Source organism: Pantherophis guttatus, chromosome 3 (assembly GCF_059756535.1).
Source record: "Pantherophis guttatus breed Tessera chromosome 3, ASM5975653v1, whole genome shotgun sequence".
NCBI classification, from domain to species: Eukaryota; Metazoa; Chordata; class Lepidosauria; order Squamata; family Colubridae; genus Pantherophis; species Pantherophis guttatus.
In genome coordinates this window covers 48,741,328-48,762,319 of record NC_142065.1, presented here as the reverse complement: position 1 = coordinate 48,762,319, position 20,992 = coordinate 48,741,328, and the positions used below count along the sequence as shown (strand labels likewise).

General features: G+C 39.8%; 1 protein-coding gene across 1 annotated transcript; it reads right to left on the bottom strand.

The window, feature by feature from the left end:
• Window positions 1–12,885: 12,885 nt before the first annotated feature.
• On the bottom strand, window positions 12,886–20,832 carry LOC117657604 (gastricsin-like). Its single transcript, XM_060687159.2, has 9 exons — window positions 20,777–20,832; window positions 19,090–19,237; window positions 18,528–18,645; window positions 18,262–18,380; window positions 17,178–17,377; window positions 15,718–15,840; window positions 14,328–14,475; window positions 13,653–13,751; window positions 12,886–13,046 (listed from the first exon to the last, which is right to left on the bottom strand). Exons 1-9 carry the CDS (start codon window positions 20,830–20,832, stop codon window positions 12,891–12,893), a joined length of 1,167 nt encoding a protein of 388 aa, XP_060543142.2. The 3' UTR covers window positions 12,886–12,890.
• Window positions 20,833–20,992: the final 160 nt, after the last annotated feature.

Genomic DNA, 20,992 nt, shown 5'->3' with positions numbered 1-20,992 from the left:
TTATCTTATGTACAACAAGATTCCCCAGAGACCAATCAGAAGATGCAGATAACCATTATGAGATAAGGAATCGGGGAATTGGATTAGAGATAATGCCCTTTCACACTAAACACAATAGCAATTAATATGGGATTCTATTTGATGTGCAAAATAAATTCAGTACAGTACTAATGTTTCTTGGCATTTATGATACTCAAACCTTAATCTTCATAAGGTTCTTGAGAGACGAGTAGGTACCGTATTTTCCGGCGTATAAGATGACTTTTTAACCCAGGAAAATCATCTCAAAAGTCGGGGGTCGTCTTATACGCCGGGTACCCAAATCTGAGTTGCTGGCGCTGACCGATGACACTTTGGGAGCGCCGGCAACATTGAAGGGAAGCTGTACTCCAAATTAGTTCCAACCTACAAGAGGTGCCAGGCAGTGCGCGGCCCACGAGAAAGGAACGCGGCCCCACTCTACCCCAGAATTCAGGTCACCTTCCTTTCTTTCCCAGCAATCCACGGTGAAAGCGGCGCCGTGGTCGACCTGGGCCAGCGCCTTGAACACCTGGCTCTGCATCTCCATTATGAGAAGCTCCATGCGACTTCGCATGTCTCCGCCCCAGTCGCGCAGCTCTCGCAATCCGCTCACCGGAGGAGCCATGAAGTGCTCGCACCGCCTTGCCAGATCTTCCTCGTCCTCCTTTCCCCATGGCTTTTCTGGTTGTAATTGCTGTTGCTGCTGCCGCCGAGGCTGCTCCTTCATCTCCGCCCGCCGCACCAGACCCAGCCCGGCCAGCACCGCCGTTGCTCCCGCAGTCCAAGCGGATCGGCACCTGGGCTCGCAGGCAAAGGGTGGGAGTGCGCAGCGCATTTTCCTGGCTTGGCGCCGATCCGGACGGCTGCAGAAGAAACTGGGCACCGGCTGTCATGTCTTTTCTGCTGTGCGGGATTCGGCACCTGGGCTCCCGGGGTTTAAGCCTCCGGGCCGGCCCGCGCTGCTCCAGGATGTTCGCTGCGGGCTCCTTGGAATCGCTGCTGGGGGGTTTTTCCCGTTGGGGCGATGGTGGGTGGCAGCGATCGGCTTCGCTTGGACTGCGGGAGCCACGGCGAACTCCTTCCCCACGAGGTATTGCTCTGCATTTCACCACCTCTTCCAGGCTCGCAGCCACCCACCATCGCCCCAACGGGAAGAACCGCCCGGCAGCGATTCCAAGGAGGCCGAAGCGAACATCCTGGAGCAGCGCTAAGTTACCTTCCGGGGTGGAGGGGTGTATGTGGAAGAATAGGTGAAGCTAAAACGGCTTTCTCGTTCATCCCGGTGTCGGGAGAAGCGGCTTGAGGGGCGCCCGAGCTTTTAAGATTTTAACCTGGGCTAATCGGGCGGGGGAAAGAAGTGCTCTAGTCTGCAAATGAGGCAGGGTCTTGGGTTTAAAGGGTGGGGGGCAGAGAAACTTTCAAGGCAGTTTTCTCTCAGCCAGAGGTAGAATCTGAACGGGAGAATATGGGTGTCGCTGCGTGGATTGCATTATTTCGCTCATTTCTGGAAATATCCCTGCGCCCCTTTTCGCCTCCTGGAATTATGTGGCTCCCACCCACCCCACCCCACAACAGATCTGCGCGAGAGGCCAGAAAACTGTGGGTTTCGTGTGTGTGTATGTAACAAAAGGTGCAGATGTCTTTCCCCCCCATTTCTTTCCGGCTGCAGCCTTTCTTCTGAATGGGGTCGGGCTGGATACGCCACAAAAGAGATCGGCTTGGGGGAAAAAAAACCGGTCTGCCGCCTTTACCACTACCTCCCCTCTCTACAAACACACACTTTTTGTTGTTGTTTGTTGCTGATAACATTCCCCCTCTCCCCCCCCAATTCCACGGGCTCAAAGCCGCAGAGAGAGAGAGAGAGAGAGAGAGAGAGAGAGAGAGAGAGAGAGAGAGAGAGAGAGAGAGAGAGAGAGAGAAGAAAAAAAGAGTTTTGATTCTGCCGGCTTATCGCGAAGGCATTGGAACAAGCAGCCTAAAACTAGGAGGCGTGTAAAGTCGCGGCTTAACGTTGCCGCAACGAGACTTTGGTGCATGTTTGTGTGGACGGTGTCCATGCTCGCCGCGTCCTCTGTATCGAGACCTCTTTTAAAGCTCCTTTTTGATAAACCCCCCTTGTGCTTCTTCTCCGGGTTTCTTGGTAACTGGGATCCGCTACACGTGCAAAACGGAGTCCCGAAATGGCTCTCCCGAGGTTGCCCGCTCTCACCAATACTGCAGCCATCTGGATCGGCGCCAAGCCAGGAAAGTGCGCTGCGCACTCCCACTCTTCGCCTGTGAGCCCGGGTGCCGATCCGCTTGGACTGCGGGAGCCACGGCGGTGCTGGCTGGGCTGGGTCTGGTGCGGCAGGCGGAGATGAAGGAGCAGCCTCGGCGGCAGCAGCAACAGCAATTACAACCGGAAAAGCCATGGGGAAAGGAGGACGAGGAAGATCTGACAAGGCGGTGCAAGCACTTCATGGCTCCTCCGGTGAGCGGATTGCGAGAGCTGCGCGACTGGGGCGGAGACATGCGAAGTCGCATGGAGCTTCTCATAATGGAGATGCAGAGCCAGGTGTGCAAGGCGCTGGCCCAGGTCGACCGCGGCGCCGCTTTCACTGTGGACCTCCTTGGAATCGCCTTGGAATGCTGGAACCAGCTGGTTGCTTCCCCCAGGCATCCAGGGAGATATTACCAACCCTCTGACTTCCCCAGACCGGTGGAGCTCGCCATCAGTGGGGGTCAGCTGGGGAAGTCAGAGCGTCGGTAATACCCCCCTAGATGCCTGGGAGAAGCTCCGCTCAGCAGCCAGCTGGTTCCAGCATTCAGCAGCATGCAGCCTTGACTAGATCGGCACAGCTTTCTGTCAATGTTGTCGGCCCTCCTGTAGCGTCATCAATCAGTGCCAACAACTCAGATTCATGAAGCTGTGCCGATCTCGACAAGGCTGCATGGGTGAAGGAAAAAAACCTGGTACAAAATAGCCCTCTTGCCACTACACGTAGCGTAGCCCATTACCTTTCTCTACAGTACAGCAACAATACATACAGTACAGCAACAGTACATACAGTATAGTATACAAATATAACAGTCAAGACCCCATCATGACTCCACCAGCAAGAAGAAAGAAATATGAAGCCATTTTTAAACTTAAAGTTGTAAACTTTGCCATGGAACATAATAACTGTGCTGCTGCAAGACAATATGGAGTAACAGAAAAGATGGTTCGGGACTGGAAAGCATTAAGAAGAGGCACCCCACATTGGCCAGAACTCGAAAAACATGTAGCAGACATGGTGAATGAGCATCGCCAAAACGGTTATGTAGTGACACGAAATAAAATACGTTTGTTTGCACTTCAGTGGGCCAAATCTAACCCAGATCACAGCAACAGATTTAAGGCCACTGTACCCTGATGTACTAGATTCTTGGAAAGGCATAAGCATTTGAATTAAAATTACCATATTGAAATCAAATCTGATGTTTTTTAATTTTTATTTGGTGTGCGTTGGAAGAGGGGTAGTCTTATACGGCGAGTATAGCCCAAACCCTATATTTTAACAGGAAAAGTAGGGGGTCGTCTTATACGCCCAGTCGTCTTATACGCCGGAAAATACGGTATTTCATTATCATTATTCCATTCATTGAGTTTACAGTACCTGCTCTAACCTTTAAAAGCTGCTGGTTGCAGTGTAGCTGTAAATAGACATACTCATTGACAATGTTTTTAAAAGGGGCTATGAAGTACATACTGATCTATTTTACTTTAACTACCCAAGAGAACTAAATACTCCATTTTGACACTGAAGCCTAAAGAAAATTAGGCTACAACAGTCCCTGATTGATCCATGTTTGAAAGACGAGATATCTTATTTAATGTGTTCATTAGTACATAATGAGAGAGAGGGAGATTATAAAGCCACACTTTAATTGTTTAAGTATTTTTTTAAAAAAAATAAGTATTTAAGTATTTTAAATATTTCTAACTTTAATGCACAAGTTTTAGAAACTGTTAGAAGATACCTGTCCAATTGCCATATATTTCATTTAGACATCTGTGGAAACATACTGTCATATTTGCTGCAATGTGCATACTGTAAACTTCCTTCTGTCAATTGGAATCTGCTTTATTAAGGTCTTTGATTGTATGGGGTAGTTTTGGGATAGTGTTCTCATTATTAAATAATGTAATAAATATTACTTTAAATAATAGCGCAACAAATAATAAGATAGTCCCACTAAGCCATTGGGAGTTAATATTGACCACTTTGAGGAACTGTATCTACACTTTACAACATAGTTCTCTATTGCTATCTAGTATACATCAGCGATTTCTTCTTACACATCATGTCTCTTTTTCTTATCTCTCTCTCTGGGATTCTATTTGTTCTTCTCTGTTGTTACATTTAATGACCATCAGGTGGAGATCTTCCTCCTTTTGAAGTAGTTCTTTTCCCCACTACTTTCTCTGGAGGTCAGTTCCTTCTGCCCCCTTTTCTTTTCTTTTTTTTTTTTTTTTTTTGCTTCTGTTTGCCTCTCCTTCTATTTGTAGCTGGGTCAAGATTGTTATTTATTGGCAGTTCTGCCCTGCATAACCTGGGGGAAAGGCTCAAATGGGAGGGAAAGAAAGAAAGTGCATGCAATTTCCACATTTCCACAATTTCCACTGTATCTTGGAGTTGTGGGCCCAATTGGATGGGCCATTGAAAAAATCCCATTTAAATGTGAATATGTTTAAAATCCAAATGTCAAAATATTAAATTTGCTCCTTAAAATGCTGAAATGTCAAAGTTCTGCATCTGAGGCTTTTTTTTTTAAATAAAAAGATGGTGGTTAATGTGCACTAAAGCAAGAAAGGCTAATTTGAATTGGAAATCTCTTCCTTATTTCTGTCCTGATGTTTCTTGAATAACAAGTTCTGCACTTTTTCCCTGCTATGTTTTTAGCTGGTCTGAAATCCTACTGCTCTTGTAGTCAGTGGAGCCTCCTGAAAAGTCATGAATAACCTGTACTGAATATCAAATTTACTGTGCTATTTTTTTTTTTAATCTAAAAACCTACTATATCTTTTGGATGACAAAAGTTATCAGCTAGGCATGTCAGGAACCTGTTTGATATCCCAGTAATCTTGGGAATCGCGTACTTTAATAGATCCTTCAATGTTATAGTTTACTATGATAGTAATTCCCTTATCAATTGCAATAAGATGCATTAGGTATCCAGGAAACCTTTTGTATACTACCATTTGTATATTTTTAACTCACTAAGTTAAGCAACTTTATTGTACATACTGTATGTTTTTAATTTTGGTTTTAATAGGTTGCAACAGCAATCTTTTCAATTTGCAATGTGCCATATATGTATGTTCATTGTTGTTATTGTTGTTAGTTGCCAAGTCGTGTCCGACCCATCGCGACCCCATGGACAATGTTCCTCCAGGCTTTCCTGTCCTCTACCATCCTCTGGAGTCCATTTAAGCTCACGTCTACTGCTTCAGTGACTCCATCCAACCACCTCATTCTCTGTCATCCCATTCTTCTCTTGCCCTCAATCTTTCCCAGCATTAGCCTCTTCCCCAGTGAGTCCTTCCTTCTCATTAGGTGGCCAAAGTATTTGAGTTTCATCTTCAGGATCTGGCCTTCTAAAGAGCAGTCAGGGTTGATCTCCTCTAGGACTGACCGGTTTGATCGCCTTGCCGTCCAAGGGACTCTCAGGAGTCTTCTCCAGCACCATAGTTCAAAGGCCTCAATTCTTTGGCGCTCAGCCTTTCTTATGGTCCATCTTTCACAACCATACATTGCAACAGGGAAAACCGTAGCCTTGACTATATGTTCATAGAGAACCCAAAATACCTGCACCAAATATAAACTAATTAGAATATTGGAAGAAAAAATGAAGGGTCTAGAGAAAAGTCTAACTACTCTGAGACTCAACCGAGAAAATGAAGAACTCCCAGTAAAGGCAGAAGTCTGTGTCCAAACTGAATATAGTAAAGAACAAACAACTAGCAGGAAAAATGAACCCCACTTAGGTAGACTGATGGCAGCATGTCACTCACAGGATGAAAAAAAAATCAAGAAGACTGTCCTTGCTGCCCAGTTGAGCCCTGCTGGAGTGGAGCAACGGATTTCATATGCTCCTCCCACCCCCGGAAGAAAACATGCAGACAACCGGAGAAGAGACTTCATCAAGTATTCCAGTGACAGGAAAAACCTCAAAATTCCCCAAATAAAAAAAAGTGTGTGTTGGTAATAGGTGACTCACTTTTCAGAGGAACAGAATCAAAAATTTGGAGATCAGACAATCTACCAAGGGAGGTATATTGACTCTAACATGCAAAGAGGAAAGATGTGACAGAGAGGCTTACCAAAATAATCAAGCCCACAGATTATAATCCCTTTGCGCCAACTCAGAAAACTCAAACTGCCCAAGCACTGCTGATACAGTTCTACAGTTCTACAGAGGAAACATTGAATCTGTCATCTGCACCTCTACAACTGTCTGGTTTGGTTCTGCAACCCAACAAGACAGACACAGACTTCAGAGGATAATTAGAACTGCAGGAAAAACAACTGCTGCCAACCTGCCTTCCATTGAGGACCTGCATAATGCACGAGTCAAAAAGAAATATTTGAAAATATTTACAGACCCCTCGCATCCTGGGCATAAACTGTTTCAACTCCTACCCTCAAAACGACAGTATAGAGCACTGCACATCATAACAACTAGACACAAGAACAGTTTTTTCCCAAACGCAATCACTCTGCTAAACAAATAATTCCCTCAACACTGTCAAATTATTTACTAAGTCTGCACTACTATTAATCTTCTCATCGTTCCCACCACCCATCTCCTTCCACTGATGACTGCATGACTGTAACTTTGTTACTTGTATTCTTACGATTTATATTGATATTGTTTCCTGATTGCTTATTTGTACCCTATGACTATCATTAAGTGTTGTACCTTATGATTCTTTTTTTTTTATTGAAAAAGTTTTTCAAATACAAGTTTTTCCCCCTTTTCCTCCCTTCTTCCCTAACCCCCCCTCACCACCCATCCCCCCCTGTGACTTCTTCTTCACAACAATAAGCTAATTCATAATTAATTACATAATATTTTACCATGCCCTTACTCACTCCTCAAAGTACTGACCCTTAGCAAAGTATTCTTATAACTCCGCTTTTCTCCGCTTTTCACAATCTACCCTTTTTCTCCTCCCCCAAACTTGTAAAATATTATTATTATTATTACAACAACATAACCTTTACTTTTATATATATTATATATATTAATTTAACATTTCAAAGCAGCCTTCTCCAAATTTAACATTTGTTCAGTTCTATCGGATTCTTCCACTCCCCAAAATATATGTCTTAAAAATCCTTTTTCTTAAACTAATCAATCACTAAACTAGCCTATTTCAACCCAGTTTCCTGCAAGATTACCATACACTACAATTCTAAATATAATCCACTGCCCACTCTACTAAAATATACATATGTCTATATATACATTCCATTTTATAAAAAAAGACAATAACTTTAAATTTATAATTCATTTAGTATCTTCTTTGATGTCTTTCCACTAGATTGTTAAATCCATCATCCATAATAGGGTAACATAGCATCCTGGTGCAACAGTTTATTCAAAATCTTCAGTCATCTTCTGCCCCCATCAATAATAAATATCCTCATGTATATATAAAAATAAAAACAACCACCCGAGTGACATTATAATTATATTCCATATAGTTGTAATTGTGGTTTTCATCAGGATTATAAATCCCCATCATCTTTGTGGGTAACAGCCAGATCTTCTGCATGCCCCAGCATGACTCTCTTGCCTTGTAACTCAAAATAGATATAATATATTTATCGGTAAAAGAAATCCAAAATAGATAGTTCAAATCCAACAATGTAAGGCTCTTTCCACATCCCAAAATCACGGCATTGCAGAGATCTGCCACTTTCCTCAAGATAGTATTAAACGATAATTCGCCTCCAATATCTTTTCACATGTTCATTTATTTTTTTAAAATCCCTGGCTTCACTGTTGCTTGGTTTAGAAACTACTATTTCTACGAAATCTGTTTCTTTTCTTTTTCTTTTGCGGGTTGCATTTCCATCCAGATTTCCTTCCTACAAGTTGTGTATCAGCTGATCGGTTGTCATTCTGCTTTGTAAATTGATCTTGTTGGTTTTGTTTTATTATCCCATATGTCTTTTCCTTCACTTGTATATCAACTGGTTGATTTATGCACTTGTTTGTAAGTTGATAGTTAATCACATTAGAATCAGATGACACTGCTCTCAAATTTATAGACAGTCCAGCTGGGGTATCCAAGGAGTCCAAAGACAGTTTATCTACCACAGCCTCTGTAATTTGATGTTTTCCCTTTATTTCCAACTCCTTTTGCTTGTCCTGTGTTATGCCTAAAGATGTTAAATTTATTTTTAAATTTTTTTGATAAAATTCTTCCACTTTTTTGACAGTATCCAGTTGGTATCTTACTCCTTGGTGTCTCAATATTAAACCAACTGGGACGTCCCACCTAAATAGAATATTCCTTTTTTTTAACTCATTCACTAGAAAACCAAATTTCTTCCTCTCCATTAACATCTTGGGCGGGAGTTCCTTAAAAATCCAAATCTTTCTTCCACGAAATTGCAAAGCAGAATCATAAGAATTCTGGACAATATTATTTCTAATTTCTTTGTCTGTAAAATAAATCACCACATCTCTAGGCAATTGCCTTTGTTTTGCCAACCAGGAGTTTATTCTATAAATTCTGTCAATCCTGCAAAACACTTCATCAGGTTGAACCTTTAAAATCCCAGCCAGAATTTCAGAAGATATCTTCCTTAAATCATCTCTGTCATCTTCCTGCAAACCTCTCAGTCTAATTGCATATTCTGTAAAATTGTATTGGATCATTAAAACTTCTCTTTCAATCCTCTGTTGTACATTTTCTTCAATAACAGTCTTTTGATCAGCCTCCATTTTAAGTTTGTCTTCTGAACTATTATCCTGAATGTTTGCCAAATCCTTTTTAATTTTTTGGATCTTGTCATCCAAATTCTCCTCAGTTTCTTTCATTTTAGAGTTAGTATTTGCTTCCAACTGAGTCATAAAGTCTGCTAAGCCATTAGCTACTTTTAAAATCTTTCGATCCAGAAAGCCAAACTTAGATTTCACCAATTCACCAATTTCTTTGATTTCCAACTTAAATTTTTCAAGTTGCTGATTCACAATCTCATCCCTTCTTACAATCTCCTCAAGAAGAAATTCTATTATATTAAAGTCAGGTTTCTGTGACTGGAGAGTTAAAACTTGTTGATGTAATTTATTAATGGGGGAATCCCCCCCCCCACTGCCTGTTTGTCTAGTTTTATAAGTCTCAGTGCCATTTTTCCACGCAGACAAAATTTACTGGAAAAGAGAGAAAAAAAAACATTTTTCCAACCAAGATCAATATCAGATCCTCAAAGAGAAAGAAAAAAAAAAAGAAAAAAAAAACCGAAATGAGAGTGAGATTTTGCCTTCAGTTACAGCCAAAAGTATTCATTCCGCTACTTTGTAATTAAAAACAGAAGGAGTTTCCCTTTCAGCCTCTCTTCAAGCCGCAGCAGCAATCGCCATTTTAAAAAAAACTTTTTTCCCTTCACTTCACTTCTTAGGCAAAATAGAATAAAAAGAATACTTGCGCTTCAGAATCAAAGGTCCAGCTCATATCTTCTTTAATTAATTTATTTGACAGATTTACAGGCTTGCTTTTGCCCCCTAGCTCTGCGTGTAGCAGAGATTTCCCAGAGCCCGGAGCATCGGCTGGGGATACGGGGAGTCTCTTCCGCTCCCTCCCAAAAGTAAATAAAAAACTTTTGGGATTAGGCAGAGCACTCTACCCACCCCAGCCGGCTCTATCTCCGTTTCCTAATGGAAACGGAGTTTTTTCGAGCCGCCATTCCGCTGAAAAAGGCGGCTCTTACAGGCAGTGGGTTCGACGATCCCGAAGGAGTGTCCAGCGGGGACAAGCAGCAAACCGGAAGTCCGTACCTTATGATTCTTGATGAACGTATCTTTTCTTTTATGTACACTGAGAGCATATGCACCAAGACAAATTCCATGTATGTCCAATCACACTTGGCCAAAAAAAAATCTATTCTATTCTATTCTATTCTATTCTATTCTATTCTATTCTATTCTATTCTATTCTATTCTATTCTATTCTTTCTCCTCTTTCACATTAGGACAAAGAGCCTGAAAATGATAGCAAGGGACTATGAAGCAGCTAGACAGGAAAGCTATACTCAGATTATTCAAGCCCATAACCACCAGTGTGCATCTCTACATCATATGGCCTGCTATGGATCCTGTCAGTCAAAGAATTCTGATAGTTGGGATCCAGAAGAGACTTCTGTGCCTTAACACCCACCTTCTTGAACATGGTACCTCCCAGGGTGAGATTTGTCCCCACCCTCCTATCCTTCCCCAAGAGGTTGAAGGCCTGTCTCTGCCAAATGGCCTGGGAATCCAATGAGGGAATACCACACTGGAAGTGGCTAATAGATTGATAGCAAACCCACCTCTCCTCCCCTGCATTCCCTACTTTCTCCCTCCCATTTTTTAATCTCATATTACTGTGTTTTCGTTGTTTATTTTGTTTCATTTTTTTGCTACTGTTAGCCTTACACTTCTTTTCATTTCTTTGTTTGTACTCTTGTAAACTACCTAGCATAGCCCTGCAGTGAGATAGGCAGCAAATAAATTTATCAAATAAATAAATATGCCTAAAGATAGCTTCAAATAGAAGAGAAAAGGCAACTCTACATCACCATCTTTTCAAAGTTTAAAAGTTACCTCTGGTCATGTTTTTCATTTTTATAAAGTTAGTCTTAAAAGTCTTTTAATTCTTCCATTTGTTTTCTTCCCACAGTACTCTGAGTAATAAATCATATGGAGTTTATCAGCCATACATCTATATATTCAGAAACATTGCTTACTATTTTTCTTCTAACTCTCAGTGAACTGCATTAAATGGAGAGAAACTAAATTAAGTTTACTGAGGTTTCTGCGAAAGAGGAGATATTCCTTCTCATTATGTACATCTTGAGCATTTTAGAGATGATCCCACTTAAGTGAGTACTCATGAAAAGGTGTTGATGTGGAATAGCAATAGCAATAACATTTAGACTTATATACCTCTTCATAGTGCTTTACAGCCCTCTCTAAGTGGTTTACAGAGTCAGCCTATTGCCCCCAACAATCTGGGTCCTCATTTTACCCACCTCGGAAGGAGGGAAGGCTGAGTCAACCTTGAGCCTGATGAGATTTGAACTGCCAAATTGCAGGCAGCTGGCAGGCAGCAGAAGTAGCCTGCAGTACTGCACTGTAACCACTGTGCCACCGTGGCTCATACTCTCTCAGTATTATAATCTATCTATCATTGTATTCTTTCATAGCAGCAATGAGTGGACGTGTGATGTATAAAAGGATGTGAAAAGGATTGCATGAAAACCACAATGTATGGTCATCTTCTTAATATGATTGATCAATAAAGTAAACCATTATTTTCCAGCAAAATTGATGACATGCTGATGCTTGTCTTGGTCTATGTTCAGTATGTACTCTCCAGATTTGATCCACAAAGAATGCTACCCTATAGGTTTTCCTTCTTTCTTTTTGAATTTAAAGGAGTAATTAAGACCCATATTTAATTTTATTTCTATATTTAAAAAGGAACTCTGTAGAGTTGAAACCAGAAATTTTTCTATTAGGCATGATCAAAGAAAACCATAGGAAAGAAACAAAATATTTAATATTACATAGAATTACGGCAGCCAGATTGGCACTAGCGCAATATTGGAAAATGGATCAATTACCAACGGATCAACTAATAATCCAAAAAATTTACAATTGTGCAGAGATGGACAAATTAACATTTGAGTTAAAAGACAAGGCAGACTCAAAATATTACATGGTATGGAATAGATGGTACGATTGGATAATTAAAAAAAAGAGAGAGTAAATGTAAAATTCTGAAAGACAATAATATCAATAAACACGCACCCTCAATAGAATAAAGGACGTGATAAAGTGACAAGTCACTTTCTACATTTTTTTTCTTTTCTTTTACTTATTTTGTTTCGTTTACTTTTTCACCTTTAGTAGTGAGTAAGTAATGTTATGTGGATTAATATAAATGTATTTTATCTGTACTCGATATGACATTTTATCTTTTTTATGTTTAATAAAGTTTGTTTTTTTAAAAAAAGAAAGAAAACCACAATGTATGGTCATCTTCTTAAAATGATAGATCAATAAAGTAAACCATTATTTTCCAGAAAAATTGATGACATGCTGATGCTTGTCTTGGTATATGCTCAGTATGTACTCTCCAGATTTGATCCCCACAGAAAGCTACCCTATAGGTTTTCCTTCTTTCTTATTGAATTTAAAGGAGTAATTAAGACCCATACTTAATTTTATTTCTATATTTAAAAAGGAACTCTTTGGTTGCAGTTATGTCTATTCAAGGCAACTACACAAAGGGCGTAATTATAAGATGATGTAAGAAGAAATATTAAGAAAATATTATATAGTCTTTCTTTAACTCCTGGAATAGGGATAGATTTAAAAAATAAATAAATAAATAGAGGAATTCTGTTGTTCAAAGGAAATATTGAGATGCCATGTTTCTTCCAACCATCTCTCCTGTACCATGCTCTCACAGTTGGCCAAGTAAAACTTCACACATAAGACTGTCATTTGCATAATCATTCTTTATTTGCTTCCAGTTACTTTGGGGAGGAAACCAACTTTGATTTATTATCACTTTTAGTGGAAGATTTTTGCAGATGAAAAACCCTGCACAAGACTGTTGGATATGTTTATGCTGCTGCTGCAAAGCCAATCCGGTTGTTGCCCAAGTCGTACACGGAGTAGTAGGGCCTGAGGAAGACATCACCAAGGATCCACAGAGGTTGCCCATTCTGGGATGGCAGGTAAGTAGGCATGATGGCAATCTCGCAATAGTTACCATTATACTGTTGAGGAAAAGACATAGACTGCATTAAAACTTTTGGGCTAAGGCAAAATATCAGAAATAACCTGAGACAGTTAACTTGAGAAAGCAAAGTTCAACTTTCAGTGTTCAAACTCTCTACAGTTGTAAATCACATATAACTGTCTAGATTTTTAACCACAAAACTATCCACTATTCTGCAACTGCATCTTAAAGAATACATTTTTAGGCCTGCTCAGTTCATAATTACTCAATTCCCTACAAGAAAAGTGTGATCTAAATTTCAATACATGGACCACCAGGAGACAAATCATTGGCTTCAATTACCCAAGCCTCTCAAATATTTATTTTCTTAATGGCCCCCTACTTTACACCATACTGCACCTTCGGGTTTCCCAGATCTTTTTTATATACCGTAGTATCTTGCCAACTTTTTTAGCTCCTTTCTTCAGCTTTCCCCTGAGGGCATCTCAAAGTCATGCTCCCTGCTTTTCCATGGGACAGCGAAGAGAATGAAATGTCATAAAGAGATCCAGCTATGCTATGCCTTTCTATAGAGAGCCTGATACAAGGTAATTTCAGATACCTAAGACCAACATGAAAAGAGCTCTTGAAGAGAATGACCTACCGGAAGGGTATAGGCAGATGGACTCAGGGGGTAATAAACTCCATTGATGGCAAATGTGATGGTCGGCATGTACTCAATGTTATTGCAGTTAACCACAAACTATAGAATAGGAAAGGAGATATAGAGAAAATGTAGAAAAACCGTAAGTACAATATTCTATGGGATAAACCAGACTGTAAATAAGTAACTAAGTTTATACTGCATCCTGCTCCCCTTCTTATTTTGAATTACTTTCCTATACAAGCACATTTGCTTAATTCAAAATCAAAACGCATTAGAAGGGAAAACTCTATTTCTTGCTTTAGCCTTCTTAAGAAAAAAGCCAACTCTTCTCTATACTGGCAGATGGATGGGAGTTGAACTTCCATTAGCATCTTGTCTGGTTTGGTTTGACAAAAGCTAAACTAAGAACTAGCAACTACGGTAAGGTAGGTCTTGCCAGATAGCTGTACATTTTCTGGCAACCTCCCTCATCCCACCCCACCTCACAATTCCCATTGCCTGCGTAAATGAAATGAGTATTAAGGGAGTCACTTTTTCCATCATCTTATATTGGATTCATTTGGGATATATTTTCATACCCACAATAAGAGTATCCTAGGTCTCTTGCTGATATTTAGGATTGCCAGTTATACTCAATATTCCCTGTCCCTGCATATAGCAGCTTTCCCCTACCTGGCCATTGTTGCTTTGCTGAGCTCCAATGTTCTGCATCAGGTTTCCAAAGAACTGCCCAGGAACAGTGAGTAGGGATGTTCCGGTATCCACAATCGCCTGGCACCCCTGGCTACACCAATTGGTTTCCTGGTTGTTGACCAGGAATCTAGAGAAAGAAAGTCCAGAGATACTTGCTGTTATATTGTTCTTCCACACTTAGTCAACAGATACTCAGTGGCATCACCAAAACGGGAGCAGCTGTGGTTATTTTCATATAAAATTAGATTGTTTTCTTGCCCTGGTTTTGCCACTGGACCACCAAAGTCATGGGTTTGTTTGTTTTTTGTTTCCGAAGAGGGAAAAAAAGCAAACTGGAAAGGCATATTTGTAGAGTACATAATTAACGACTGCTGACCAGCTGCTACTAGTAAAATCAGAGTTGTCTTGGTGTAGGAAGCCAGAGACTCTTCTGCTGACTGCCAGCTGACTGCAATTTGGCAGTTCAAATCTCACCAGGCTCAAGGTTGACTCAGCCTTCCATCCTTCCAAGGTGAGTAAAAATGAGGACCCAAATTGTTGGGGGCAATATGCTGACTCTGTAAACCGCTTAGAGGGGGTTGTAAAGCATTGTAAAATGGTATATAAGTCTAAGTGCTATTATTTATTATTTATTTTATTTTTATTTATTTATTTTGTCAAGTACGTATTAGATAATATATATAAGTATAAGCATGAATTGAATACATAAAATAGATACAAATAGAGGAAACATTAGGACAGGGAGGTAGGCACGCTGGTCCTCTTATGCACATCCCTTACAGACCTCTTAGGAATGGGGTGAGGTCAACAGTAGACAGTCTTAGATTAAAATTTTGGGGGTTTTGGGATGAAACCACAGAGTCAGGTAGTGCATTCCAGGCATTGACCACTCTGTTGCTGAAGTCATATTTTCTGCAATCGAATTTGGAGCAGTTCACTTTAAGTTTGTATTTATTGTGTGCTCTTGTACTGTTGTGGTTGAAGCTGAAGTAGTCATTGACAACTAGGACATTGTAGCAGATAATTTTATGAGCTACGCTTAGGTCATACTGAAGGCGGCATAGTTCTAAGTTTTCTAAGCCCAGAATTTCAAGTCTGGTGGCATAAGGTATTTTGTTGCAAGCAGAGGAGTGGAGGAGTGTTGCTATTACATTCAATTGGATACCTCTCCATTTAATACTTTTGCCTTCTGTCCTATTAAAAACTACCAGTTGCAATATTCGGAGTGGTTCTGGGGCCCCACAGGTATCCTTTGATGTAGAGATTTCAAAATCCCATCTCCAAGGGATTATTCCTCATCTAAGACTTAAATTTCTGTTGGATTTCCATCAGGCTCTTTGGTAAATATTACTACTGAAAACAGCCTTACCCATCAATCGCAATTTGCCAATACTCTTCTTGGGTGACTGGACTCCAGTTAATCTGACCAGAGTAGAGACTGGAATCGACTCCTCCGAATACAAGTGAACCACCATCCTGAACGCTTGGCTGCCTAAAAAGATCAATGGAGAAAGTCAGAAGAACAATCTTATTAAGATATATTGCTGGTTTATACCAATGTTTCCTTTTTAGTTGACTGAAGGACCTGTGTGTGAGGGCCTTTTCATTGTGAAATAATACCCTCCTTGAAGGGCTGCCTAGTGTTAAGGGACAGTATTATGCAACTCCAGAAATAGAAGAGGCCATTTAAGTAATCCATTCTCACTATCTGGAATAGAATTCAGTTTAAACCAGGTTTTTTTCAAACTTGGCCATTTTTGTTGGATAGACTTCCCAGAATTCCTCAGCTAGCATGCTGGAAACTGAAGTCACCCACCTTAAAGTTGCCAAGTGTGGAAAAACATTGGTTTAAACCAATCATGAATAGTCACTCACTATGATCTTCTATAACAAATCTGTTGAAGAGGAGCCCAGCATCTCCCTGGGTATTTGGTTAACTATCAAACTGCTCTTATAGTTAGGAAACGTTTCAAAATACTAATCTGGGATCTGATTCTGATACCTTAAATCTATTGTCCAGGATGACAGATAATAGGGCTTTTCCTTTCTCTGTGTCCATCCTGAAAAGTGCTAAAGAGTCCTGTGAGATCATCTGGCAAATCAGAAGGTGCACAGAGTAAAGGACAAATATGATAAGGTAAAAAATAGTACTCTCTATCTTATGCCAGTAATTTCAAGAACCATTTTTAAAACTTTAAAGAAATCCTAAAGTACCCTGAGAATAATATAGTCAAAATAGAATCTATTTTAATAGGAAAAAATGTATCAAGCAACTGGAGGAGTATTTTTCTTATAATTATAAAAGAAAGGCATGGCTAGGACTCAGTAATACTTTAGAGCAGCTGAGAATTTAGTAACCACTACCAAAGGGTCTGTGTTCAAATCTCTATTCTTCCATAAACTGATAGATGTTTTTAGAACAATCCTTCTACCTCAGTTCTACCTAGTATTGGTACTACGTAGCAATGTAAAGTTGATATTTTCAAAAACGTCCCTCTCTCTGTCTGCCTTTTAAATTAATGTGAAGAAGTGCTTTCTTGCATCTGAAATCTGTAATCCAAAGAGAATCTACTATAAATATTTTACAGAAACTATCACTGGATAGCTTTCTAAAACAGATATGTAATGTGAGAAACCAAAGGTCAAAAAGGCCCTGCAATCTTAAGTTGTCCATCTCAAAATTCCAACCATAGAAATGTTCTCCATAATTCTTGTTGACATAGGTTGTAAATTGTATACAAGGTATAGACGACAATTGAGAAACAATAATTGTAGTAAACTGAAACAGCCAAATTTTAAAAAGGAAGGTAGAAAAGACTTCATACTCACTGACTCAGGTAAAAGCTGAAAACAGGAGCATCAATCAGATTCTCCTGGATCATTCCCTGCATTACAGTGGTGGCACCACCAGAAGAAATGGAGGGATAAGCCAAACCCAGGATGCCATCAAATTTCGCATAGAGAAAAGCAGTGCCAGGCTCAGTTTCACTTAGGCCAAATTCTTGATTGGTAATAGAAATGCCTTGGATCTACAAAGGAACAGGACATGTCAGAAGATAGGAAAAATATACGGCACAATAGCCTAACAAAAGTTCAGAAAATTGAAATTATGGATAGCTAATTTATTTTGTTGTAATAGAGGAATAATTCATTAGGCAGAGTATTAGAGGATGGGAAACCTGTTCTAACATCATGGTCCATTGATCATGAAATATATTAAAAAGGTTTTCATAATGATAGCCTTTTTGATATAAATGGATAGATTCAACAAGAGAACCCTCATTGAAGCTTTCTTATATTTTCAAATGTTCAACTCATAAATATGCAATCAACTGGAAGAGCTAATGTCATGAGAAGGGTGTTCATGAGGAATTGGAGCACCAAAATAGATACTTGGATGTGGAAAACAGAGAAGGCAACTTATTTGGGGATCTCAGAGCAGGGCGCTAACACTGATTGAATTCCTACTCTGTACCATCACCAGCTCCTAGAATCTTCCCCTCTCACAACAGTGAAGGTGTTGTGTTGCCCAGGCCTCTATCCACTGATCTTTGGAAAGGATTGGAAGGTGCTTTTGATGTTCCCTTTGTGCCATCCATATCAACCAGCTAGCAGGTCTCCCTTCTTCATCCATCAAAGCCTTGGCGACATATAATGACATTAGCTAAACCCCATGAAACTTCACCAGAAGGTGAGACCAGTCAAAATGCCCCAATCTCTTTCTACGTCTATGAGATTTAAGTATTTGCAGGCTTGAATGTTTTCAAGATCAGTTCATTACTAACTATCATAAACCTTTTGATTTTAATCTCTGACCAAACCAATACTGTCCATTGTATAATAATAATATTGCCTTGTGCTAGGAATATCAAGTCAAACAAATACATTCCACTTGGAGAGAACTGCTACTTACTGTTACAGTATCATAGCCAAAGACCCCAGTGAGACTACCACTTCCATACTGTATAGAAAAAGTTTGTCCATTGCTGGAATAACTAGAAGACTCATTGGGATTAAATAATGGATGGTTTTCTGGTAATAGAAATGAGAGAGGGGGAGAGAAGGTTTTACTTTTGAATCAATAACAAAACCAGGTTTAAATAACCGCATAAAATAGGAGTGAAGGACAAAAAAAAATGTGTATTTTTTATTCTTAAATGAACGAGAAAGAATACTCACCACAAGTCGGACTCTGGCAATAGACAGATGACACCCAGAGATTGGATGACCCAGTGTCAAAGAGAACCATGAAGTTCTGGGGTGGAGTTCCAATACTGATCTCTCCATAATAGCTCATCTATAAAAAGGAAAACATGTCATCATTCAGGGCTTCCACACTTGAATGTTGATAATGTAAGGACTTAACACATCCAACAGAACATTCTGTATACACTTAAAACATATCGTTCAATATATTTTAGAAATATCTATAGGCAAAAATATAGAAGAAATAAAAATTTCAGAAACATGGCTTTAGAATTCCAACTGATTTGTAAGTTTTTTTTTTAAAGTAGGTACTGTACAGCCACATAAGTACACTTACAATTTAATTAGGTTTTCATACCTGCTTCATGGTTAATTGGGTACATGTAACTGTGTTTGATGTTAGTTATCCAGATTTCCAAATTATAACACAATTGCATTTGGACGTATGATTTTCTCAACTAATGTAAACTCTTCCTGTCTAGTTTTCATCTTGACATAATTGTGATTGTTTACTTTTAACTAACCAGATACTCACATCCATGTAGTTAGCAAGGGGCTCCTCACCAATGGCAAAATTATTGATATATTTGCTGGCTGGATCATAATACTTGTGTAGGAGTGGTCCATCGACACCTTTTTCCCCCATCACTTGCCTTATGGACTTGAATCTTTTTAAGGGGATTCTGTGTGAGGTAAGCAGTTAAGCAGAGAATCAAACTGGCAGCTCTAGACACTTCCCACATTGAGGTTTTTTCATTGAGATTTTGTAGGTGGTCTAAGAGTTTACCTGGACTGAACTCAATATCACTTAATTAGTAATGCTAATTTCTGTTTCATTCTTTCGGGGGTTAAATCTTTTTTTCATTGAGCAGGAAATCAAACTGAAGAACTCCAATGTCCCCCTTTCAACTCTACTGTTCTACAACAGGGTTACAAATTTGAATAATAACAAGATGTTATCTAATGTTGTCTATTTTATCAAGGAGCTGCAGTGGCAGAGTGGTTTGAATGCAGTACTGCAGGCTACTTCTGCTGACTGCCAGCTGACTGCAATTTGGCAGATCGAATCTCACCAGGCTCAAGGTGGACTCAGTCTTCCATCTTTCCGAGGTTGGTAAAATGAGGACCCAGATTACTGGGGGCAATATGCTGACTCTGTAAACCACTTAGAGAGGGCTATAAAGTACTGTGAAGCAGTATATAAGTGTGCTATTGTTATCAAGTGCTGGAAGCCGAGGCTGTACCTGCATAATTCCAGTTAACTAAATGCAAAAAAAAAAAGAAGAAGAAGAAGAAAAAGAATGTCATTCACTATTTTTGCAGAGAGAAGATGGAATGGGATGAATTTGTCTGAAGTGGTGTAGGGTTTCCTGCCTAAGCAGAGGGTTGGACTAGAAGACCTCCAAAGTTCCTTCCAACTCTGTTATTTTGTTTTCTGAATTATCTGCCTAATGCAACACAAAAAATATATTACATCATCCTGAAAATATCCACATAGGAAACAGAGGTGTTTTTTATCATAAAAGCTGCACAGAATGGTGGTTATGCCTAATTTTAACAATGCATCTGAGGGTCTCCTAGGAGTTGTAATGACTTATCCTAGTGTATACATCTTTAGCTGTAGTCTTACATCACTAAGAAAATGCTACCTAATTGTCTAGTTTTGAGCCAAAACATAAAGTGAATCCAGTTATTCTTCAGCATAGACGCTTCTGAATTTGGGGATGCAGACCTTCAGCAAAAATGCTATGAAAAAATAAAAGTAGTGTACAGCAAGATCGCCTACCCAAAGGCATAAAAAGTATAAAAGCATATATTGTTCTAGAAACTATACCCAAAAGGCATTAAAATTTCTGAATATTTTAGAAAAAGGACATCCATCTAATACAGAAATGCAATGAGCTTAAGAGCATAAACATAATAAATGCTGGATCAAACCCCTGACTCATTTAGTCCAGCAGTGGCCAACCCACTGCTGAAGAAAGTCCATGAGTTTCCCATCAGATGGTCTTCAAAGGCAGGTACATCAAGTGTCATGCCTACTGTCCCCAGAGACTTCCACAAATCCAAACCTTTTTTGGAGCTAAGTAAGCAGACATCATTTAAGAAAGAAAACAATTAGGAGAGAGAGAGAGAGAGAGAAACTGAAACAGATTTTTTATTAAGAGAGCTACTGAAGCTGAAAGGCAATTGAAGCTATTATATAATTATGCTATACTCACTTGATAATAGCCTCACTGAGGTGAAGGCATACTAGAGCCAGAATTAGCCACTTCATGGTCCTCTTTTCCCAAAGGCAGTTGCTAACTTGAATTTTTTAGCTCCTGCAAGGACCTGGAACACTGGGTAAAAATGGCTATGCTAGGTTCCTTTCTTTTATACCCTGAGTCGGGGCATTTTTTTCATGAACATATTCCACAAAGTCATATGGGAGTCCT